This window comes from Erpetoichthys calabaricus, chromosome 3, assembly GCF_900747795.2.
Source record: "Erpetoichthys calabaricus chromosome 3, fErpCal1.3, whole genome shotgun sequence".
Classification (NCBI taxonomy): domain Eukaryota; kingdom Metazoa; phylum Chordata; class Cladistia; order Polypteriformes; family Polypteridae; genus Erpetoichthys; species Erpetoichthys calabaricus.
In genome coordinates this window covers 175,980,273-176,006,320 of record NC_041396.2, presented here as the reverse complement: position 1 = coordinate 176,006,320, position 26,048 = coordinate 175,980,273, and the positions used below count along the sequence as shown (strand labels likewise).

Genomic DNA, 26,048 nt, shown 5'->3' with positions numbered 1-26,048 from the left:
AAGTTGTTTCGGCTCCACCCATTGTTAACAGGTACATAAATGCAAGGACACAGCCATGCAGTCTTTATTGACTAACACTGACAGTTGAATGTGTCATACTGAAAATCATACTGAAAGTTTAATATGGCACTGCCATAGGATGCCACCTTTGCCACAAGTCAGTATATGAAATTTCTGCACTGCAAGATCTGCCCCAGTCAACTGTAAGTGCTATTATTGCGAAACAGAAGTGTCTACAAGCAAGAACAACTGAGACATGAAGTGGTAGAACATGCAAACTCAGAGAGTGGGGAAGCCAAGTGGTAAAGCACATAGCACATGAAAATGGCCAATCCTCACAACAAAAAATAAAAATGGCATAACTCACAAAATAATTCCAAACTGCCTTAGAAAGCAATACCAGCACAAATGCTCTTTTCCTCAATGGGCACAAATTCCCACATATTCTTTCAAGAATCTTGCAGAAAGTCTTCCCAGAAGAGTGAAAGCTCTTGTTAGCTGTAAATGAGGGCGTGGGGGCAACTCCATATTAATGTTTGGTAGTTTTGGAATGGGATATCCAACAAGTTCATATAGGCATGATGGTCAGGTGTCCAAAAATCTTTAGCCATTATAGTGTAGCTTGTGGATTCCTTGCAACTTCTTGGTGGCATTATACTAGCTGACCTATGAATGAATTTGCAGAAAATGTCACTTCTGAGAAGATTTAATAGTCTTAAATCATCTAAATTTGCCTAATGCAAAATGAATTTGCACTTGTAAAATTGTTTGGAAATGTCCATATTACTTTTCCCAAACTGGTAAGCAGCAATAATAGCTTATGTCATAGCATCTTTAAAGCAGTGGTCTTTTGTCCTTGCCATTGTCTTATGGAATACTTGAATAACCCAATCCAACCTGGGAAAGACTCTGTTTAATATTAAGAAGGCAGCATTTCCAAAAAATTGATGTCATGGAGACTTTATTGGTATTGGTCAAAAGTTTGACAAGTGAAAGTTTGAGAAGTAAGTGGATTGTAGACTTTCAACAACAACATAAACAGCATTTATTTATATAGCACATTTTCTTACACAGGATGTAGCTCAAAGTGCTTTACAGAGAAATAGTTACGAGAAAAGAAAAACAAAAAAAGATCAGAATAATAATTAATAACATAAAAAACATATCAATATGCATTTACACAAAACATATTTATAAATAGTATAAAAGTAATGTTTTTATACATTGTATCATTTTTAAACCTCTAAATATGAGACCAATGATAAGAGGAGAGATGCTGAAGAAAAAAAACTAAATCTGCATGGTTCTGGGGTCATAAACCACCCACTCCCCACTGGGCAGTCTACCTAACATAAATGTACTTAAGTCATTACTTTTTGTTCTTTTAGGGTTCAACATAAAGGATTCAATGCAATGGATCTTGTGGACAGTTGAGGTATCCACTTTTATTGAATTATCATAGATGGATCACAGGTGCACAGGACAATGATGCAGGAGGTGGTGGCAGAGAAAGGTAGCGATTAATAATGATTGAAAATCCACCGAAGAATATAAAAATTCTGTGCCTGTATAATCTAAGAGTAGTACAACTAAAATGTAACTATGAAAAGCCAAATTGAAAAAGTGGGGTTTGGGGAGTGTTAGCCTGGAGTATTTCTATTGGTAAAGTATTTCATATTTTTGGTGCATAACAGCAAAAGGCCACCTCACCACTTGTTTTATACTGAGCTCCTGGAATAATAAACAGACCTCTATTAGAAGATATAAGGTAATGACTTGGAATGTAGGGGAATTTAAAGTTTTATATACTATTAGTAGTATTTTAAAGTAAAGTACACAAGTAACAGATGCAACAATGCTAAAACTGATGAGATGTGCTCAGATCCTCTGTTTTCTTGTTAAGATTCTTGCTGCTGCATTCTGGACTAACTGCAACCAACTGATGTCTTAGGTAGTCCAGTTAGGACTGCATTCCAGTAATGTAGTTGGACTAAAAACAAAAGCATTAATTAATTTCTCAGCATCATGCCATGTGGTCTAACTTTTGCAATGTTCCTTAAATGGAAAAATGTAGTCCTAGTAACATGATTAATGTATAAGTTAAAGGTTATGTCAGAGTCAAAAAAATCTAAATTTTATTTATAAAGCACATTAAAATGCAACATTAACCACAGTGCTGTATATAAACATAAAAACAACTTCTGAATAAAATCCATCCATCCATTTTCCAACCCGCTGAATCCAAACACAGGGTCACAGGGGTCTGCTGGAGCCAATCCCAGCCAACACAGGGCACAAGGCAGGAACCAATCCTGGGCAGGGTGCCAACCCACCACAGGACACACACAAACACACCCACACACCAGGCACACACTAGGGCCAATTTAGAAATGCCAGTCCACCTAACCTGCATGTCTTTGGACTGTGGAAGGAAACCGGAGCGCCCGGAGGAAACCCACGCAGACACGGGGAGAACATGCAAACTCCACGCAGGGAGGACCCGGGAAGCGAACCCGGGTCCCAAGGTCTCCCAACTGCGAGGCAGCAGCGCTACCCACTGCTCCACCGTGCCGCCCTGAATAAAATCAATAAATATATTAAAAATATAAAAATGTTACAAAAAATAAAACACAAATATAAATTATACCAAACATTTAAAAGGGTTGAAATATAAATGTGACACTACAACCTTTAAACTTCTTCACATGCCAACAAGAAAAGAAAAGATTTTAATTGAGATTTAAAATATCAATAGTGTTGGAAGACCTAATGAAAAAGGGTAGACCATTAAATAGAACAGGAGTAGCAAAAGAAAAAGCACAGTCACCCTTAATCTTTAACCAAGATCGTGGGATGGACAGAACTTTTTGATCAGATTACCCCAAAGAGGTGGAGTAGGGGTGAAGAAGGTCTGAGATATAACATGGTGCCAAACCATTAAGTTCTTTAAAGACAAATATTAAAAGTTTAAACTGTATTCTGTATTTTACTGGCAGCCAATGAAGAGGGGTCAACACTGGAGAAATATGTTCTCCCTTCTTTGTATCAGTCAGGAGACAAGTGGCTGCTTTTTGGGCCAGCTGCAAAAGGTGCAGGGGACATTAACTAGAGTCCAAGTAGACAGAATTACAATAGTCAAGTTGAGAAGAAATAAATGCATGGACAAATATCTCTAAGTCTTTAAATAAAAGCACAGATTTCAGTTTCACCACACTGTTAATTTGCTTGTCAAATTTAATATCAGGCTCAAAGGTGGCACCAAGGTTTCAGACATGGGTGCACGGAATTGCGGACAGAGGTCCTAAATTGTTATTTATACTGCTGATAGAATTTGGTAAGCCATATATAATAACTTCAGTTTTACTTTAAAAAAACAGTAATGGTGTTTAGAGATTCATCATATTTGAGTGCCAGATACAACTAAGTGTTGTCTGCTTAACAGTGGAAAGAAATATTATACAGTCGTATCTGTGGATTCAACCAAGGATTGATAATATTTGAAAAAAAAATCAGAAATTTCTGAAAAAACAAGACTTGAATTTTCCATGTGATGAGCTCTATACTTAATCTACATGAATCAAGTGATGTGTAGGCATACCCTGCTGTAGCCTCCCACCTACCCATGGGATGAAACCGTGTCTACAACCACTGCAAAATTTGTCTGATGATGCAAAGAAAAAGAAGAAATAGCTTCCTGTAACAATGTTTCTAACCAAAGCATAAGCAACTGTGAAGCCTTGACCTTCAACACTTGAAGATCCTCAGCCCTCAACCTCCACAGATCCTCATATAAGCACTGTAGTGACCTCAGGGTATACATCTGTGAGCAACACACTCCTCAGATGGCCATGGACTGCCTGAAGGGACAAGGGCCGCAGGAGCATAGGGGCCCACAATGTTCCTGATGCCTATATTTGTTTCCATTTTGCTATTAAAACAGGGGCTCCAGCACACTACTTTGCCTGGGGACCTATAATGCTGTAAAGACGGCCCGGGAAATACAGCACTTAGAGAGCATTTTGATCATATCTCCCAGTTGTTACATCCCATCAGGCCGGATGATTCTGATTTGGACCCTGGGCTTGGGTCAGCTAATAGATAGCTGGGGGAACAGTGTGGAATGCAAGTTGCGTCTGACCCACGTAGTGAGGTGGAGCTGGATGGCACGCATGAGGTTACAAAGGGACAAAGCAGCTGGGAGTGTGTGATGCTGCTGAAACAGGCTAATTCAATTCATCCATCTCTCATATGCCCAAGGTCATTACAGTAGTATTGAGTGTCCTCCAAAGGGTCGACATCTGCATTTGGAGTGTTAACACAGTGTGTGTGTGAGAGAGAGAATGAATTTATATTTTCTCTGTTTATAATTATATTTTCTATATATACTTGTATTTTACATATTCTGTATTTTATTCCATGTACTTTTCTTTCAGGTCATTAAATGAAAATAATCTGTCAAATCAAAGTAAGAAAATGCTACTTTGCTGTGTAGCGGCTGGAAGCGCTCTGCCTCTATAAAGACACAATTCACATGCACTGCAGTGTGGAAGGAGGTGGAGTGATGAGTGAATAGGCAACAGTTGTATATAGTTTAAGCACGTTCAAAAGAAAAGTCAGTAGTTTTTGCCTGCATAGAGAAAATGTTGTCTGGCGTGTTTTCTTTCCTCATAGGGCACTACAGTGGTGATCCTGATGCTCTTGGATGATTCTAGAGTTACATTACTCATGTCTGCCAACACGGTGGCATTAAAGTTGCCAGTGTTTTGGGAACAGCAAGCAGTGTGGTTCGCCCAAGCAGAGGCACAGTTTGCATTGCTGGACATTACGGCAGATGACACGAGGTACTACTACATCATTGCAGCTCTCAGCAGCTCTACAGCATCCAGGGTGGTGAGTCTTCCTCAAAATCCCACGGACATGGACAAGTATGTAACCTTAAAGACATACCTTTTAGAGACATATGGCCTCACAGAGTCAGAGCGGACACAGTGGCTACTAACATTGCCGGGCCTCGGAGATGTGAAATTGTCTGCATTGATGGACCACATGTTAGTTTTGCTAGGCAGCCATAAGCTCTGTTTTATATTTAGAGAGCTGTTTCTCTAACAGATGCCGGAACAAGTGCACACTGCCCTGGCCAACGTGTCTGTTGTTGACTACCGAGGGCCAAGATGGCCGACAGCCTGCACTCTGCTTCGCAGAACTATCTTCCACCTGCAACCCTCGTCAGTCCCATTATCAAGCCTGCATCTTGCACTACTCTTCCTACTCCTGCCACCATACCAACAACTGACCTGTGTTTTTACCATGCCCGATTAGGCAGGAACATGAAGAAAGGCCACCCTCCTTGTAAGTTTAACCCACCTGGGTCGGTCAACACTATCTCCTCAGACCCTGCAGACAACCTACTCTACATAACAGATGCCCAGTCTGGCTGCTGTTTTCTATGTGATACTGGCGCACAAGTGAGCGTGCTTTATACATCACCTATTGATGTGGCTTCAGGGAGAAAAGGGCCGTTTTGGAAGCTGCTAATGGTACTAGGATCCCCACCTACAGAACATAGCACACCACCTTATCTTTCAGTGGAAGAAGTTTCACTTGTACATTTATCTTGGCCAAGGTGGCCAGGCCGTTGCTGAGTGCGGACTTCCTGTGTGGTGGTTGATGTTAAGAACTGTTGCCTTGTAGATGCAAAGAACTTTGCCACCCTTCTCTGTACACTCAGCAGTATCACTACCTCCACCCTGTACAATATGATGGCTACAACTTGTGACTTCGCCTGCCTTCTCAATGAATTCCTCCAGCTATCAAAACCCACTTTTTCCACAGCAGAAACCAAGCATGTCGTGGAACACTACATTTCTACTTCTGATCCACTGGTCTACGCCCACACCCGTCGGCTGGCCCCTAACAAGTTGACTATTGCGAAGGCTGTATTTGGCGACATGAAATGGCTAGGGATCCTGCGCTGATCAAATAGCTTGTGGTTGTCGTCCCTCCATATGGTGCCCAAAGCAGGTGGAGGTTTCCGACCATGTGGGGATTACCGCTTCCTGAACAATCACACTGTTCCAGACCACTACCCAATTCCACACATAGCCTACAGGATTTCTCGGCATGGCTCTTGGGAAAGTAATCTTTTCAAAGGTGGACCCGGTCCGCAGCTACCACCTGTGCACCCGGCAAACATCCCCAATACAACAGTCATCACCCCCTTCGGATTGTTTGAATTCGTACGAACACCATTCAGCCTTAAAAACACTGCAAAAACATTCCAGAGGTTGATGGACTCTGTCCTCAGTGATTTTGACTTTGTTTCTGTCTACCTAGATGACATCTTAGTTGCCAGCTCTTCCATAGTGGAGCACCTCACCCATCTCTGAGCCTTGTTCAAGCGCCTGAGCCTGCATGGGTTGATTATCAATCCCGTTAAGTGTCTATTTGGAGTGCCTGTCATAGATTTCCTGGGACATCGCATTTCAAAGTAGGGTGTGATTCCTTTGCCTTCCAAAGTCTCTGCTGTCACCGATTTTCCACAACACTGCACCTTATGTGCCCTCTTGGTATTCTTGAGCATGGTCAGTTTCTACCACGACTTCATTCCTCTGGTGAAATTCATTATACAACCTTTATAGATAGATAGATAGATAGATAGATAGATAGATAGATAGATAGATAGATAGATAGATAGATAGATAGATAGATAGATAGATAGATAGATAGATAGATAGATAGATAGATACTTTATTAATCCCAATGGGAAATTCACATTCTTCAGCAGCAGCATACTGATACAATAAATAATATTAAATTAAAGAATGATAATAATGCAGGTGAAAAACAGACAATAACTATGTATAATGTTAAATGTTAACGTTTACCCCCCCGGGTGGAATTAAAGAGTCGCATAGTTTGGGGGAGGAACGATCTCCTCAATCTGTCAGTGGAGCAGGACAGTGACAGCAGTCTGTCGCTGAAGCTGCTCTTCTGTCTGGAGATGATACTATTAAGTGGATGCAGTGGATTCTCCATAATTGATAGGAGCCTGCTGAGCGCCCTTCGCTCTGCCACAGATGTTAAACTGTCCAGCTCCATGCCAACAATAGAGCTTGCCTTCCTCACCAGTTTGTCCAGACGTGAGGCGTCTTTCCTCTTAATGCTGCCTCCCCAGCACACCACTGCGTAGAAGAGGGTGCTCGCCACAACTGTCTGATAGAACATCTGCAGCATCTTATTGCAGATGTTGAAGGACGCCAGCCTTCTAAGGTAGTATAACCGGCTCTGTCCTTTCTTGCACAGCGCATCAGTATTGGCAGTCCAGTCTAATTTATCATCCAGCTGCACTCCCAGATATTTATAGGTCTGCACCATCTGCACACAGTCACCTTTGATGATCACTGGGTCTATGAGGGGTCTGGGCCTCCTAAAATCCACCACCAGCTCTTTGGTTTTGCTGGTGTTCAGGTGTAGGTGGTTTGAGTCGCACCATTTAACAAAGTCATTGATTAGGTCCCTATACTCCTCCTCCAGCCCATTCCTGATGCAGCCCACGATAGCAGTGTCATCAGCGAACTTTTGCACATGAGGCACTACAGGGCCAGTCCACGAAGTCCCCTGTCACAAAGACATGGATGAGGCATTTATGAACACTAAACGTGCTTTAGCTGTCGCAGCCATGCTCGCACACCCACTGTGTTGGACCATGCAGTTGGGGCGGTGTTTGAACAGTGGGCCAATGATGCATGGCAGCCATTTGCATTTTTCAGCAGACATTTAAGGCCCAATGAATGCAAGTATAGCACTTTCGACCGGGAACTATTGAGTTTGTACTTGGCCGTTCGACATTTCTGCTTCTTGCTTGAAGGCAGGCCATTCACTGAATTTGTTAACCACAAACCACTTGTCCTCGCATTGTCCAAGGTCACTGAGTCATGGTTTGCCCAATAGCAACCACACCTAGCTTACAGTACATATCAAAGTTCACAATGGACATCCAGCATGTTGAGGGTAAGAACAATGCAGTGGCTGACTGTCTCTCTTGGTTGGCATTAGCAACCATACACATTGGAATTGACTACTCCCAGCTGGCAGCTGATCAAGCTGAGGACCCAGAGGTTCAAGCTCTTCACTTGGCAGAAACCAGTCTGCAGTTGTCAGAGATGCAGTTGGACGGCAGCACTGCTAAGCTCCTGTGTGACACCAGCATAGGTTACCCACACCCAATTGTCCCTGGCAACTGGAAACAGCACATTTTTGACACCATACACAGCCTCTCACATCCAGGGCAAAGGTAGATGTTCGTAGCTGGACAGCAGCTTGTGTTGTGTGTCAGAAGGCTAAAATACATCGCCATGCTAAAGCTCCACTGACACCTTTCATCAGTGCCTGATCGTCATTTTGACCATGTTCATGTGGACCTGGTAGGCCCCCTTCCTACTTCTCATAGTTTTACACACCTGCCCACTGTGGTCAACCACCAGGTGGCTTGAAGCTGTCACTTTGACGTCCTTGACTGCAGTAGAAGTAGCAAGATCAACACTTGGGTTGCACGATTCAACATGCTATCCCACATCACTTCCAACTGAGGTGCACAGTTCACTTCACAGCTCTGGGCTACAATGGCACAACACCTTGGGATGACCCTGCACCATACCACTGCCAACCACCCCCAAGCTAACAGCCTTTGTGAGTGATTTCTCCGATCGCTAAAGTCAGCCCTCAAGGCCTCCCTTACCAACGACAGCTGGGTCAACTGTCTGCCGTGGGTACTGTTGGGGTTACGTACAGCTCTGAAAGAGGATCTGCAGGTCTCATCTACTGAACTGGTATTTGGCCAGCCTATCCGTGTGCCCAGGTATTTTAAACATCAGAGTTCTGTCCCCTGGATTGCATCCCAACACCAATCTCTGCTCCTGGACACAGCAGTCACCTTCCAGCGGGTATTTCCCACTCAGCACGGTTCTCTTCACTCTTGGTTCCCATGCTACCTGCAATCAGCAAAGTTTGCTTTTGTCCAGCATGAGGCACATTGCAGCCCACTGAAACCACCTTATGATTGTCCTTTCCAAGTACTGGAACACGGAGACAAAACATTCGTGCTTGACATCGGTGGCAAACAGCAGACAGTCTTGGTGGATCTCCTCAAGCCTGTGCACTTGGATTCCTCTATGGTTTTTCCTGGCACCTGTCGGTGACCTGGCCCCTGCTTCCATTAACACACCTGTACTTAATAGGCATGCAGATGTTAGTTCTGCCTAACCACACTCGGACAGGGTGCATAGTGTGTGCCCCAACAAAGTTAATGTTGCCCGTGCATGTAAATTCTGGAGGGGCATGTGTGGTGGCTGGAAGCACTCTGCTTTTATAAAGACACAATTCACATGCACTACAGTGTGGGAGGAGGCGGGATGATGAGTGAATAGGCAACAGTTGTATATAGTTTACGCACATTCAATTAAAAAGTCAGTAGTTTTTGCCTACATTGAGGAAACATCTGGTGTATTTTCTGTCCTTGCAGGGCACTACAGGTGTAAATTTGCACTGTGCAGTTAGGCATACCATGCCTGTGTATGTATTAAACATGCATATCCTTTTTTCTTGTCGTTATTCCATAAACAATACAGTATTGTACAACATATATTTACAAAGCATTTACATTGTATTAGGTATTATAAGCAATCCAGAGATGATTTAATGTATACGGGAGGATGTGCATAGGTTATATGCAAATATTATGCAGTTTTATTTTTTATAAGAGACTTGAGCATTCATGACAACTGGTATCTCTTTGGGTCCTGAAAGCAAACCTCCGTGGGTACAGAGGGTCAACTGTATTTTTGAAAATAATGAACCTAAAGAATGCTATGATAACACCTAAATTATTTACTTCTACCCTCACTTTAAATGCTAAAGGATGGTTTATTTCTTAGACCTTCCCTATTTCCATTTTTGCCAACAACTAAGATTTCTGTTTTTTGTTTTCTTATTAAGTTGAAGAAAATTACTACTCATCTATTCAGAAATACAAGTAAGACATCGGATCAGAGAGAACAGAGCATCTTGGTCATCAGGTGCTATAGATAAATAAAGCGGTATGTCATCTGTAACTCTAGTAGTTCAACTTGTGTTTCTATATAATCTGGCCTAGTGGGAGCATGTCGATTGAAACCCTTTTGAAAACCATCATAACAGTTTTCACTATGTTGATACCACAAAAGTGGATTTTTTTTTTGATGAGTGGGAGTTTCCTTAAATATCCATCCATCCATTTTCCAACCCGCTGAATCCGAACACAGGGTCATGGGGGTCTGCTGGAGCCAACACAGGGCGTAAGGCAGGGAACCAATCCTGGGCAGGGCGCCAACCCACTGCAGGTTTCCTTAAATATTCACATACATATCATTAAAATAATTAGCTTTGTTGTATTGAAATACATTTGTAGTGACTGAGGATCACTTGTGGGAACTGGGGATGAGATACTGATTTCCAGAAAACTTTGGACGTCAGATTTGCAGATAATCAGCTGATCCAGTAAAGCACTATATAAGTAGTCAGTGTGTACATACTGTTTCACAAATGGCTTCTGCATGTTTGCACATTTTTACTCTCCTGTGCTGTATAGAAGATTTGAAAGAGGATGTGCTTTTTCAGTTAAGATGAATCTCTTAGAAGTATAAAATGTCCTTTATCAACATTTAATCCAGATCTCTAACGCATTGAACTGAAGTTTATCTTACAGTCTGAATGATCCCACGAAAAATCAGTGGCTGTTGTATAAATAATGAAAAAGGCCGGTGCCAGCGTTTAAGAGAGAAGCCGATTTTTCAAATGTCGGTAGGGTCTTTGTATAATAAATAAAGAGTTCTGCAGTTTACAAACACGCAAGTGCATGCATACAACTTTACACAGCGCGATCAGCAAACGTTAGGCGGAAGCTTAGAACGTAAGCTTCAGCGAGCTTCATACACTTGGTTTCTTCTGGCGAGGTGCTTTTAAGCTCCCTGCTCTTCGCCTACTGTTGGCAAATTTTTGAATTACAGTCAATGCCGGAGGAAAGAATTTGAGGGAACACCCACTTCCTGGAGCTGCGCCTCTCACCACTACAGAGTATAAGGGGTGACCAAAAAAAAAAAAACAACAAAAAACAAACACGCAGAGATGGTGGGAGGATTTTCCGTTTCGGATGGGTCCCAAGGCTGACCGTCCGTCATTAGCGGCTGTTCTTGTGTGCGGCCCGGGAAGACCGCGACAGAGAGAGACTGTCAGATCGCAGTACCAGCCGGCTTTTCGTGGATTTCGGAGTGCCTTAGGAGTCTTTTGGCTACGGCAGGCCGGCAGCGGCCTACACCTCAATGCAGTGGCACTGGCCTGGCCCTGCAACAGCATATGACAGAGGAGCTATTGTATTTCTTGATAAAGCGAACGACCGACAGGTCGGGGAATTTACAAATTAAAACCAGAAAAAAAACTTGAACACCAGAAGAAAACCGGTGGCATCAATGTTTACAAGAACGGAAAGTTTTGATTTCATTTGAACTGTTCGCATCTATATGCAGCATGGCTGCTATTTAACCGAATGTTTATGCGGCATATTATATAGTGTTGTGTTTGTTATTTTTTTGTTTTATTTTATATTTTTCTAACGCGTAGCAATGTCGACACCGTCAGCAGAAATGATTGAAAACTCGCCTGGGTACCCGTTCGAAGAGATCGATTACGGTGAGATCGAAGTGGAAGAGGTAAGACCAAGCATGTTTCTTCTATGCATTATTATTGTATTTCGTTTTATGTCGCAGTCATGATAAAACGTATGGGAAAAGGTAACTTGAGGGAAGTGACGGCGTTTTTGCTTGACTCTAGACAGGACGCAGTCTGCAAGTTTTTGGTGTTGTGAGCGAGGACTTCGCAATTGGAGGTTTGCAAGTTTCCAACTTTGTTAGTGTCACATCGTTTAGTCTGCAGAGGCAATTATATATTTATATAGTTTTTAATTTAAGCAGACGGTATGTCTGCCGTTGTTTTGCATCTAGTCAGCTGGAAAGCATGTCAGTAGAAAGGTGACGGATTAGAGTATCGTAGCAACAATAATAAATAATAATAGAAATTCACTTGTGGGGTCGCAGGTGGACAGAGAATCGTGCATGAGTACTGTCGGTTGCTTTTGTAGTGCAAAAAAAATGAAAGGAACTCAAGAATTTTCCACGACACAGGATATAAACTGTAAGTAGAATATGCATTCTCACGATTCGTTTACAATCTTTTGATGTGGTTTCTTTCAGATGGTGCACAGTTACAAACCAGGGCTTCATTTTGTGACTGACTTGACTGACAGAAGGGTATATTTTATTTTGGGTTGGTGGGGAGTGGAACAGTTATCTGTTCATGCTGGACCACCTAATTTATTTTACCCTATGCATAAATCCGATTTATTGATTGTTTGTTTTTGAATATTAAATAAATACCGCTCAAAATCAATCTCAGTATCTATAGTCAAACATTGTACCACCATCACTCGAATTTAGTAAATACCAAGATTATTCAGAATATATTCTTTTACATCATCTTATATCCAAAAGTGTTAAGTTGCATTTTTAACCAAACACTTCTGATAAGGCCTGTCAACAAATCACTGTCCAATTTGTGACATTTATTGTTGTAAGATTTGTTTGCATTAGTATTTCAACAACAGAAGCAAAATTTATTTCTGTAGCACATTTTTATACATGAAATGTAGTCAAAGTGCTTTACACAAGAGAAAAAAGCAAATTAAAAATAGATATAACTAAAAAAAGTAATATATACAAAATTTATAAAGAATCTATGTAGTTAAATAACACTAGCAGCATTAGTTAGATGCTAGAATGGATACAAGCAGTACAGTCCTAATTTGAAGATAAGTCTGATCTGTGGTCAGATGGCCAGGGAAGACAGAAAAAACAAAAGATGCTGGAGAGAAAAAAAAATCTGCAGGGGATCCTTGTCCAAAAGACTGGCCAGCCCCCACTGGGCATTCTACCTGACATAAAGGTGCTGTAGTCAGTCTTATTTTTTTAGTCTTCATATTAGTCAATTTGATGCAGTGGGTCTCGTAGACAGAGTATCTTCTTTCATTCCATCATCACAGGTAGTTGTATAGTACTATGAGCGGGTGGTGGAGGCATAAAACACCGCCACAGAGTATCTGGAAAAGAAAACAGAGAAAAGTAAAGATTAATAATGATAGAACATCAATGTATATGATATAGAAATGCAAATATAATCTATTAGAAGTAGAACAGAAATGAATTAAGAAAAGGCCAAATTGAAGGAGTGGGTTTTGAATATTTTTTAAATTGATCAGTGGTATCAGCCTGGTGTTTCTCTGTCTGTAAAGTATTCCATGTTTTGGTGCATACCAACAAAAGGCCGCTTCACCACTTTTTTTTTTTTTATATAGTTAGCTTTCAGTATAATGGGTGGTGGTGGCTCTCCCGTAAATGCCAGTAGTGACTCTACTTCATTGGGCCCTTGAGCAAGGCCCTTAACCTGCGATTGCTTCATCCTGGGTATGATGTTAATCTGCACCCAGCCCTGCAAGCAGGTCCTCCAATTTACAGGGATAACTTGGGGGTTGATGACAGGAGTGGCACTCAAGGCACCTTTAAAAAATGCTCACATTGTTCCAGTGTGCTGCTGAAGTGTCACCCGTTGCAATCTGGTTCCAATCCAGGTGGTTTGCTATGTGGTGGGTGCAGCAATGTGCTATCAGCACATGCTCCCAAGCTTTCTCTCTGTATAATAAGCAAACCAGTTTTAGACGTTCTGAGGGTACGATTGGGGATGTAAGGGAACAGGCATTCCAAAATATGAGGAAGCAAGATTATTCAGACCATTAGCAGTACCAGTATTTTAAAATCTGTTCTAAAGGACACAGGAGACGGTGAGATGTGCTCAGATTTTCTTGTGCTGGTTAAGATTCTAGTTGCTGCATTTTGAACCAGCTGTAACCAGTTGATGTCTTTCTTAGGTAGTCCTCTTAGAAGAGCATTGCAGTAATCTAGTTGATAGTTAATGTGTGATTTAAAGCTTAGATCAGAGTCTATGATCACACCTAAGTTATTTAACTTCCACCTTCACTTTGAGTGTCAAGGGGTCAAGTTTATTTCTAAGAGCTTCACTATTTCCATTTTTCCCAACAACTAAAATTTCTGTTTTTTTCCTTATTGAGCTTGAGAAAATGACTGTTCATCCATTCAGTAATACAAGACAGACATTGGATCAAAGGGGACAGAGATTCAGGTCGTCCGGTGCAATAGATAAGTAAATCTGTGTGTTGTCTAAATAATATGGTAGCTCCCCTTGTGATCTGAGATAATGTGGCCTAAAGAGGGAGTATGTAAACTGAAAATAATAGTAGACTCAGAATACATCCTTGTGGTACCCCGTATAAAATATCATGGACCCTTGAACTACAATCGCCAGAACTATCAAAACATTTCCTGTCTGTTAAATCAGACTGCAAACAAATTTAGGATGTTAATGGAGAGAACCACCATTGGCTAAGACGATTTATAGAATGCTGAGGTCTATGGTGTGAAATGCTGCACTCAAGTCTAAAAGAATGAGAACAGATATATTGCCTGCATCAGTATTAACCTGCAGGTCATTAAATACTTCACCCAATGCAGTTTCTGTGCTGTGATTTGGTCTAAAACCTGACTGAAACGTGCAAGGAATGGTGTGTTTATTGAAGTAATTATTTAACTGGTTAAACACTGCTTTTTCTAGAATTTTACTTAATAAAAGCAGGTTAGAAATAGGTCCAAAGTTGTTAAAGACATCATGTTAGAGGCATCAGAATTATTTTTCTTGAGCAGAGGTTTAACTACTGCTGTCTTTGTAGAGGATCTGGGAAAACCCCAGTATCTAATGAGAAGTTAACTATATAAAGTACGTTGTCAATGAGCACATCAGAAACTTTTTTAAGAGGAGCGTGTTGGGACTGGTCAAGGGTACAAGTGGAAGGTTTTAACTGAGCAATTATTCTATGAAGTTCAGGCAAACCTATTTTAGTGAAGGAATTTAGTTCACTATAGTGAGCTTGATAAGGGTCAACTGTATAGGCCTTTGAGAGATGAATTATATTACATCTGATATTGCTTATTTTGTGATTAAAGAAGGCTGCAAAAGCTTTGCATGTTTCACATGCAGTATTCAGGAGGCAACTCACAGACTAAGTTGGGTTTAGAATTGTGAATTTCTGAATAATAACTGAATAATAAGTGAATATCTGAATTTCCCCTTGGGATTTAAAAAGTATCTATCTATCTATCTATCTATCTATCTATCTATCTATCTATCTATCTATCTATCTATCTATCTAGAACATAATCAATAAAAGGAAATAAAATTCTTGGATTTCTTGCATATGCATTTATAATTTTAGAAAAATGTGACTGCCTCTCTAATCAGTGTCTTTGTTGTATTCAGTAATATGAGCCTTCAATATTCAGTATCAGTACATGCTAGAAACATTAACTTGTATATATTGAATAGTAATATACAAGTTTAAATAGTGATGCTGTTATTTATTTATTTGTACTCCTCATGCTCTTTTTTTATATTCATTTCCTTTTTAAAGCAATACTCGACCCAAAAACAATACGTAAATTGTTTTATATGTTACTTACCCCATGTAGTTTTTATTGGTGGCCGAGTAATATTTTTAATCTTGTGTGTTCAGTCAGAATGACATGATGATGAATCAACGTAGACCTCTGCATTAATGTTGTCAGTGCACAATGCAATGCATATGTTTGTTATATTCCATTTGGTATGGGATTTGTAACTCATTGTTAATGTTTGTGATTCACCATTTATTGGAAAGCCAAATGCAATGCATTTTATTACTACAAATTAGTGCTGGGCGGTATGACCAAAATTCTATATCACGGTATTTTTCAAAATTATACCGGTTTCACGGTACTGGACAGTATTTTTTTCCCCATGCATGAATGGATGTTAACCACATCTTCCACTGCAATTACTGGCTAAGAATAGCCTATTCCACTGTCATGAGAATTGTACATTGTACAAAAAAACATTTTAATGTGCACACAAGTATTAATACAGGTTTGCATGGCCCCATAAAGTGATCAAGTTTTCAAGGGGGTGGCGCTAATGAAGAGAAGGAATCAAACTGCATGACAGATGCAGTCAAAATATAGAGTCTTTTTATTGAACAAATGGTTGCAAACAACTTAAACTAAAATTTTGACAACATATTTTCAACCATGCAGACATTTAGACTTAGTAAAATATCCAGAGGTGCTTGTCAAAAGTTGTATTGCACTGAACATGTCTTAGAAAAGGAATAAATAGTAAATATTTTTTGTAAACCAACTACACTTTGTTAATGTTAACAATCTCTGTCCACTGACACGTTAAAGTGACTTTTTAATCACCTTTACCATCATTAAACTGCATAATATTTAAACTAATAAATAATAACAATAAAATAAATAATGGTGCAACTTCCAGTAATACTATTATTTCCAAGACTTCAAGCCCAGGTGCATTACACAGTATTCACCAAATTAAAATAAAATAAAACAAGTGCAACTTGGTGACGACATCTTTACCAACTGAACCATCATTAAGGCAAACTGTATTAATATGGACCTTGCTTCAAAGTAAGCTGTATACATAAATAATAAAACTGCAAATTGCATTTATAATGCTATTTGTGGTATAGCCCTACGGAAGCATATTAGGGCCACGGTGGGGAAAAAAAAAACCTATGTGTTGAGAATAACGTCGACATGTTGACTTTATTCTCGACATTTTCACTTTATTCTTGCTGTTTATGTGGAGATTAAAGTCGACATTTCCATTTTATTCTTGCCGTTTATGTCGAGATTAAAGTCGACATTTCCACTTTATTCTCATAGTTTATTTTGTCATTAAAGTAGAATGTCGTAAACTGAACTTCATCCTAAAATCAATGTTTAATTTACTAGATTTTCTCAAACCCCGCCATAAGTTAATGTAGCACATTAAATGTTTTAAGTGTTCCCCGACCCAGTTGTTAATCTCTATGCACTTCTTAAACTGACTTCCTCTTGCACTGAGGAGGTGCAGGCAGCGATCGCCGCACAGAGGACATTCACTTCATGATATTCCTGTTCTCTGAAAATGTAGAATGCTAAGATAAATTTTCATGATGAAATGCATTAAAGCAGGTATTAAACATGCACAGTGGTGTGGCGGTAGTGCTGCTTCCTCGCAGTAAGGGGTCCCCAGGTGTACGTTCAGTGTAGAGAACTTTATGGTAGGTGTGACGAGTCTCCAAAAAACTAGATGTATGAATGGGTATTGCACAGGTTTAACTTAAATATAGTGTAAATATTGTGTTCGTGATCTGGTGGTCGGAGACATGAACACAGAATTCAATGGATGTTCTTCTGAGTGGGCTTTCTTTATTTCATGCGTGCTGTCTCTGTCTGATGTACCAAACCCCCAGTTCCTATCCTTCCTTTTTCTTTCTCCACATAACCAATCACCACACGATAAACGTTTTGTGAAATTAAAACTAGTTATAAACTTAGACCACAGAGTGTTCAGAACCTTAAAAAAATCTTCATTATACATGTTTAATTATGCCATTCATTCAGGGTTGCACCCATCCCAACAAGCATTGTGTGTGAGGCAGGAGCAAATCCTGAACAGTGTGCCTGCACATCGCAGGGTGAATACGAGCAATGCATACACTAGCAGGGTCAATATAGCATAACAAAACTCCACATCCTACATGACTTTGGGGAAAAAAAACTGAAGCACGCCAAGTAAACCCACCAGAAAATCATGCAAATTCAAGGCAGGGAACACCCGGAACCCCCTTGATGCACCCTCCACGCCACCGTGCCCCCATATGATTAATACATGCTTTAATGCATTTCATCATGAAAATGATCTCAAGTATTTATCTTGGCATTCTAAATGTTCAGGGAGCAGGAATATCATGAAATTAATGTATTCTGTATGGTGATCGCTGCCTGCACCTCCTCTTAGTGCAAGAGGAAGTCAGTTTAAGAAGCACATAGCGATTAACATGGCTCAGGGAATACTTAACACAAAGCATTTAATGTGCTACATAACTTATGACGGGGTTTGAGAAAATCTAGTAAATTAAATATTCATTTCAAGGTGAAGTTTAGTTTACGATGTTCTACTTTAATGACAAATTACGAGAATAAAGTCAACTTTATTCTTGTCATAAGCGTCAAGATTAAAGTGGAAATGTCAAAAATAAATTCAACATGTCAGCACACTATTACACAGTACCCAGATACATTACACAGTATTGGAAAAAAAAAAATATAAAGTACAACTTGGCTTGCAGTATTATCCAGTAGTATAGAAACAGTATTCACACATTTGAACATAATGGTCCACATTCGACCTTTTAAAACCAAAGTATCTCCAGACAACAGACACGGCTCCTTTTTTTTGGCAAAAGTTTTTCTGTGTCATCATGTTCAACTTTGTCGTCTGCTGCAGCTTCAGTTTCAGAATGTTCTATGTCCATTTTCACCGTTCAATACCTCCACTAACGCATGTACTCCGTGTTTAGCGGTGCAGCAGTGAAAAAGGACCACGTGCCGAACGTTGTTTAGGCTATTTAAACTGGTGTTGTGGTATAAGAAAAATCCATATCATAACAAAAATAAAAAATGGTTTTTGCTATGAACTGGTATACCGCCCAGCACTACTACAAATTATTTGGAATGACAGAGACATGGCAAGCAAACGGACACACACACACAGACTCACAGACACTTATCCATTTTTACGGTGGATATGTTCAGTTTTCTATGATGTGGAATTCATATTTTCTTGCTTTGAAATTATCCTCATCTCCTTTGTTTCTTATACCACCTTTTAATTTCTCTGTTGATGTATGGCTTTCTTCTGCTATGGTAAGAGACTGATTTGCCTCTGGCAATTAGTAGAGTTAAACATTTAAACAGTTATGATAAGTACAGGCCATTTGGCCCAACAAGCTAACCAAACCTTTTTATCTATCTCTCTATATATAAAAGAAAATCCTGGAATGGAAAGCAAATGCAAGGCTACGATACGTGATCCTCTCGGAAGACAATTTTAAAGACCCGCAAGACCAAAGACACATGCCACAGTGCAAGACATGCCCTACTTACAAGACAAGACCACGGGCAGAAAAAAAAAATCAGTAGTGTAAAGGCAGTCATGCAGCACACACAGCTCCGTGGCTCTCAGTGCATATAAAGTGTATAAGGTCAATACGGTAGAAATAAAATGGATAGGGTAGAAATGAAACGTCGACGACTAAACGAAGACGAAAGAAAAGCACGGAGAAAAGAGACCCAAATGCGGTGGAGAGAAAAAAAATGCTAAAAAGAAAAACAATAATCTAGGTGCAAATTTAGAAAATAAGGAAAGTGATAATCGGCCCAGAACAAGTGGAATTGAAAACAAAGCATGTCCAATAGGGCTCAGAATTAAAAGATTAGAACTTCATAAACGGGAGCAGCGTTATACATCCTGCAAGAAATAGATTTAACCACGCCCGGGCCAGAAATAAAGGACAATTATTGTTTTTACAACGTTACGCGAGATAAGTCAGTGAGCCATCATTTAAAACAAGTCCACAGACCTCTAACTAAGCAGTTGTTGGATTGCTTTTGGCAGACACGCACAATGTGCTCCCGGCTCTTAAAACAACGACATGAGACAAGCAGAACAGGCAGCTCGCCAGCTGGTTGAAGCCTTTTTTGTTTTAAGTGACTGATAGGTACGATTGTGGGGGGTGGAGTACAGCACGGAAGACTGATAGCGGGGTACTGATTGATGCGGTAAGGGGGAGGCGAGACCCGGGGGAGGAGGGGTCGGAGAGGGTGCTAGACAGTTGTGTTTGGGGTTACGAAGTCGGCGATTGTCCAAGTAAAACTTTTGTGACACTTTATTACGTCAGTCACTACAGTATCAAATAAAAAAAGATAGTAAAGATCTCATTAGCGCAAACAAAAGGTGATCATCAGAGCCAGGTGTAATTGAAAAAATAGCATGACAAAGCAAGGTCGTCCCACAACAGTTAAAGCAATGACAAGTTTAATTTCAAAGAATACACAATTTGGTCAGGTGTATATTTATGATGACAGAGAAGCGATGCAAATTTTAACAGGCGACAAGTAAGGTGATGTATATATTCCGCGAATAACATTAGACACAAGGAGATCATGATATGCAATTCGTATTAAAATGTTTACAGTTTACTGTGATAATAGCTTTTTCTACTACAATTAACAAATCAAAGGGACAACCATTAGAAAAAGTTAGATTATTTATTAGAGAAACAGAAACAATATTCACTCACAGGCGATTACACATTGCGTTGTCACAATGTATTTCCAAAAACGGATTCAAAATTCAATGTGATCTTGAAGAAAAGGTAATTCCATATATTGTTTTTAATAAACCTTTTAAAGTAAAAAGTGCAACTAATGAAACTGAAACAATTCTAAAGAAAAGAAAGCTTTTAAAATTGTATATCCGATTAACCAAACAGCGGCACGGTGGTGCAGTGGGTAGCGCTGCTGCCTCGCAGTTAGGAGACCTGGGTTTGCTTCCCTGGTCCTCCCTGCATGGAGTGTGCATGTTCTCCCCGTGTCTGCGTGGCTTTCCTCCGGGTGCTTCTTCCCACAGTCCAAAAACATGCAGGTTGGGTGGATTGACGATTCTAAATTGTCCCTAGTGTGTACTTGGTGTGTGTGTGTGCGCGCGAGCCCTGCGATTGGCTAGCGCCCTGCCTGGGGTTTGTTTCCTTTCCTGTGTTGGCTGGGATTGGCTCCAGTAGACCCCAGTGACCCTGTAGTTAGGATATAGCAGGTTGGATGATGGATGGATGGATTAACCAAACACAGGGGTTGGCGAGCGAAGCGAGCAAGGGGCGGAGCCCCCTAGTATTCTCAAAAAAACATTAAGTCAAGATTTGAAGGTTACTAAACTTTCTACCATGTCATTTTTTCCATATGTCTGTCATTCTTCGCCTGAAGAAAAACTTTTTAACAATTGGGCATAATCTGCCCTTAAGTTGCCAACTGTGTTCCCATGTTCTTGTTGAAGAATTTATATATAAAAAAAAAAACTGTTCAAATCTACTGTACTAATTTCCTTTATAATTTTATATACTTGTTATGCCACCTGTGGTGGGTTGGCGCCCTGCCCGGGATTGGTTCCCTGCCTTGCGCCCTGTGTTGGCTGGGATTGGCTCCAGCAGACCCCCGTGACCCTGTGTTCGGATTCAGCGGGTTGGAAAATGGATGGATGGAAGTTATGCCACCACTTAATCTCCATTTGCTTAAACTTAAAAGTTTGAACTCCTTGAATCGTTTCTCATACCTCTCAGTTTCAGAATCAGCGAAGTTGCTCTCCTGTGGACTTTCTGTAGCACTGCTACATCTATTTTGTAATACAGAACAGTCCAGAACTGTACATAGTATTCCAGATAAGGGCTTGATAGTATGTTATACAGTAATCCCTCCTCCATCGCGGGGGTTGCGTTCCAGAGCCACCCGCAAAATAAGAAAATCCGCGAAGTAGAAACCATATGTTTATATGGTTATTTTTATATTGTCATGCTTGGGTCACAGATTTGCGCAGAAACACAGGAGGTTGTAGAGAGACAGGAACGTTATTCAAACACTGCAAACAAACATTTGTCTCTTTTTCAAAAGTTTAAACTGTGCTCCATGACAAGACAGAGATGACAGTTCTGTCTCACAATTAAAAGAATGCAAACATATCTTCCTCTTCAAAGGAGTGCGTGTCAGGAGCACAGAATGTCACATACATAGAGAAAACAATCTCTAGCAAACAAATCAATAGGGCTGTTTGGCTTTTAAGTATGCGAAGCACCGCGGCACAAAGCTGTTGAAGGCGGCAGCTCACACCCCCTCCGTCAGGAGCAGGGAGAGAGAGAGAGAGAGAGAGACAGAGAAAAAAACTCAAAGGGCACGTATTGATTTAAGTATGCGAAGCACCTTGCAGAATGTCGCTTCATGAAGCAGCTGCACACAGAAGGTAGCAACGTGAAGATAATCTTTCAGCATTTTTAGACGAGCGTCCGTATAGTCTAGGTGTGCGAACAGCCCCCCTGCTCACACCCCCTACGTCAGGATCAGAGAGAGTCAGCGCAAGAGAGAGAGAGAAAAGTAAGTTGGGTAGCTTCTCAGCCATCTGCCAATAGCGTCCCTTGTATGAAATCAACTGGGCAAACCAACTGAGGAAGCATGTACCAGAAATTAAAAGACCCATTGTCCGCAGAAACCCGCGAAGCAGCGAAAAATCCGCGATATATATTTAAATATGCTTACATATAAAATCCGCGATGGAGTGAAGCCGCGAAAGGCGAAGCGCGATATAGTGAGGGATTACTGTATACTGTAGTTTAAGCATAATCTCCCTTAACTTGTACTGCACACCTCGTTTTATATAACCTAACTACTTCATAGCCTTCTTGATCACTTCTGTACACTAGATTTAGTAAACTATGTCTCGTAGATCCCTCCCGTAAAATATATTTTCAATATTCAAACCAAATCGAACATTTTTACTTCCTAATTGTAATCATTTTTGTTTACTTGCAATAAATTTCATCTGTCACAAGTCTGTTTTGACGGCTAGAGTGGCTGCAGGTTTTCATTCCAACTACTTTTGTAACCAGAACCTAGACCTTGGTATTTAATTGTATGGCATGTTATTACTTTTATTCTTACAAGACAAACTTTTATCACATTGTAGACATTTATTTTATTGAAAGCATTATCCATATGTTTTGTGGACCAGAACAGATTTGTACTTTTTTGGTCCTTCTCTCTCATTTACTTCAAAAACATTTTTATTGACACAGATATTTCATGATGCATATACACAGGTTTAAATGGAAACATATTAACTGTATAGCCGATGATTCCTATATCTTTTGAACCTCATTATTAACTAATGGTTGGTTAAGAAAACAGGCTACAATTTTAACTGAAATGCAGTAGTTTAAATAGACAATTAAGGGTTCTCAATCATAACAACCGAGTTAGATAAAACTAAACCAAAACATATATTGCTTTAGTATTAAATGAACAGGTTCTACTTAAGAAATGTTAAAGTGAAACCCTGCAGCCATTTTAGCCCCCCTATGTAATTGAGGAACCTCATTGTATGCTATACAGGTCCTTCTGCAACAACTTAGCTGATTCTTTGTTTACTGCCTTTCCAGCTAGTTTGGTATGATCTGCAAACTTAAGCCTATTGTTTATATTCCATCCATCCATCCATTATCCAACCCGCTATTCTTATTTAGATTGTGCAGGTATATTAAAAGGAGCAGGAGTTCCTGACACTGTTCCCTGAGGGGCACTACTTTTAACATCGCCTAATTCAGTAAAAGTTTCCCTCACCATAACCCTTTCCTTCCGGTGTTTGAGCCAGTTTTGTATCCGTAATCGCACTTCTAGTCTGATCACTAATCTTTCACATTAATACCTTATCAGTAGCCTTTAGAAAATCATAAGTAATATTGTATGCACTTCTCTTATTGTATGCTTTTGTTGATTCTTTAATGAATGCTACTGTATTAGCGGGACTTGACATTCCTCCGTATAAACCTATGCTGACAATTAACTAGTACACTTGCTTCTGAACTGTCTGCTCAATCTGTTCTGTAATAATTGTCTCCAGTAATTTATCTGTGGTGCATGTTAACCTTATTGGCCTATAGTTACTTGAATAAATATGATTACTATTTGTATACAATTGGATAATCTTTGCTAGTTTCCAGTCTTCAGGAATTTTCCCAATGAGCAGAGATTTTTCAAAAATATGCATCAAGACACTACTGTATGTACTCTAGGAAAAATGTTACCTGGTCCTGGTGTGATTTGTTAATTTTCAGTCGAATTTAATCTAAGCAGTGCTTCTCCCTCTACAATTTGTAAATCACTAAGTACTTTCTTAGAATTCATTCTTAATTTTGAGAGTTTGACTTCTTCACATGTATAAAAAATGCATGTTCAAAGTATTTTCTATTTCACTGTCTTGATAGTCTAGTTCACCTTTATCATTTCTAATATTTCTCACCTCCTTAACAGTTGTTACTGTTAAAATTTTGAAAGATTCTCTTTGGGTCATCCTTCGCCATTTTTGATAAATTCCTGTCCAACTTCCTTTTAGCTTTCCTAAGATCTTTTTAATCATTATTCTTATATACCTTGCAGTTAATTCTAGCAGTCTTACAAACATTATACAGTTGTTTTTCCTTACGTATATTATTTTTTAGCTCTTTTATCCATGATGGAGTTTTCTTTATTTACTTACTGCTCCTAAATGTTTGGGATAAACTTGCCCTGCATTATGTAGAAAACGCCTTTAAACTTGCCCCACATCTTCACAGCTGTTTACACACCTAAAAGTCTATCCCAGTTTATCTTATTTAGGCTTTGTCACATTTGATGAAAAGTTCCCCCACTAAATTTTAACTTAAACCATTTTAGTTTTTGACTATGCACTCTGCCAAAACACTATGAGATGTATTTTATATTATGGTCAGTAGATTGTGATGGTTCAATCAGCTCTGTTACCTGAACCCTGTCCTATTTATTTCTTTTGTGAATTTTCCCTTGGGATTAATAAAGTATCTGTTGTGGCATATCTATCTATCTTTCTATTACAGAATACTAAATGTAGACAGGCCTCTCCCCTGCTTTGGTGATATACTGTGGTAAAACACAGTAATTGATTACCACTGAAACTCCTGCTCTTTGCTCCTCTGTTTGTAAGGCTAGCCTAGTTAATAGTAATTAAAGTCCCCCATGACTAAAATATCCCCTTCAAAACTTTATTTTTTAATATTAAAAAGATGTAAATTGAAGTTATTGTCTCAATAAGGGGGTTAATCGCATTTAACATTAAAACGTAATTATAAAATTAACACACAAATCATGAAGTAAATACACACTGAATTACAGATTTAATGTAGAATCAATGCAAAGGAATGAAAAAATAATAATGGGATAGATGTATAGACATTTTGAGAAATTTAGTTAAAATATAATTAACACATTCTTCGCTTAGGTGGCACAGTAGTGCAGACTGATTAGCACTGTCACTTTATTGATCTAGCATGCTAGGTTGAAATCCAGTACTGATTATCTGTTTGGAGTTTGAATGTTCTCCTTGTGCTTCTCTGCTTTTTTCCTGAATTGGAGTAAGTGGGTTTGAGAATGACAATGACTATTATTAATTTGCCAGGAAACATGCTGTATATGCTTCGAGATGACCATGAACTGTTGCCAAAATCAAATAACATTTCTGGAAGACTATAAGAGAATGTAAAATGGAATTGTAGAGTCATGGTGAAATGCATTCTATAAAGTCCTCAGTTTTTCATTTGGTTATCCTGCTTGTCAGAATTAGAGAGGTGGCAGCCTTCTATAGCTGATTTTCGTAATGCTCAAGTTATCCTTTAACTTTGTTTGCAATCACTTTTTCAAGTTTAAATGGAGTCAGCCCACTGTAAACATTTTAAAGAACTAATGATCAAGTTCAAAGTTTGTCATGTGCACAGTAAGGAAACGCGTTTCTCAACACAGGCATAAAATGGCAGATACCAGTTTGTCAAATTGAAAGAACCTGAATACAAATTCTCTAAACCAAGTCAGTTTACTGAATTTCTCTATTGCTGGTGCACAGAAATATGCTCTGTTTTTAGCCTTCAGTTTAACAAAGTAAGTTTCAGCCCTATTTAGTTTGAATTAGTTTTATACCAGGAGGTGGGGTAAAGAAACCATTACCAGAAGACCCTGGAATTTTAGTTCCATCCAAAACACTAATGTCAGTAACTTTTCACAGACTGTATATTTACATCTCGGTAAGAAACATTTACCTTGTGTTTTTTAAAAAAAAAAAAGTACATAAAAAAAATAACTTCAAGTTCAACTAACTAGCCCAGTGTGAATTGACATATCAGAAATTCT

The 26,048-nt window shown here is 39.6% G+C and overlaps 1 protein-coding gene across 3 annotated transcripts in view; it reads left to right on the top strand.

The window, feature by feature from the left end:
• Positions 1 to 10,868: 10,868 nt before the first annotated feature.
• The window catches only part of map3k7 (mitogen-activated protein kinase kinase kinase 7), a 147,882-nt gene continuing 132,702 nt past the window's right edge, over positions 10,869 to 26,048 (top strand). The window contains exon 1 of one of the 3 annotated variants that reach the window (XM_051925451.1): positions 10,869 to 11,741. In XM_051925451.1, the coding sequence (XP_051781411.1) occupies positions 11,655 to 11,741 (87 nt within the window). In that variant the 5' untranslated portion in view covers positions 10,869 to 11,654. The remainder of the gene's footprint in view (positions 11,742 to 26,048) is intronic. The other 2 variants (XM_051925450.1, XM_051925452.1) reach the window with 2 other exon arrangements.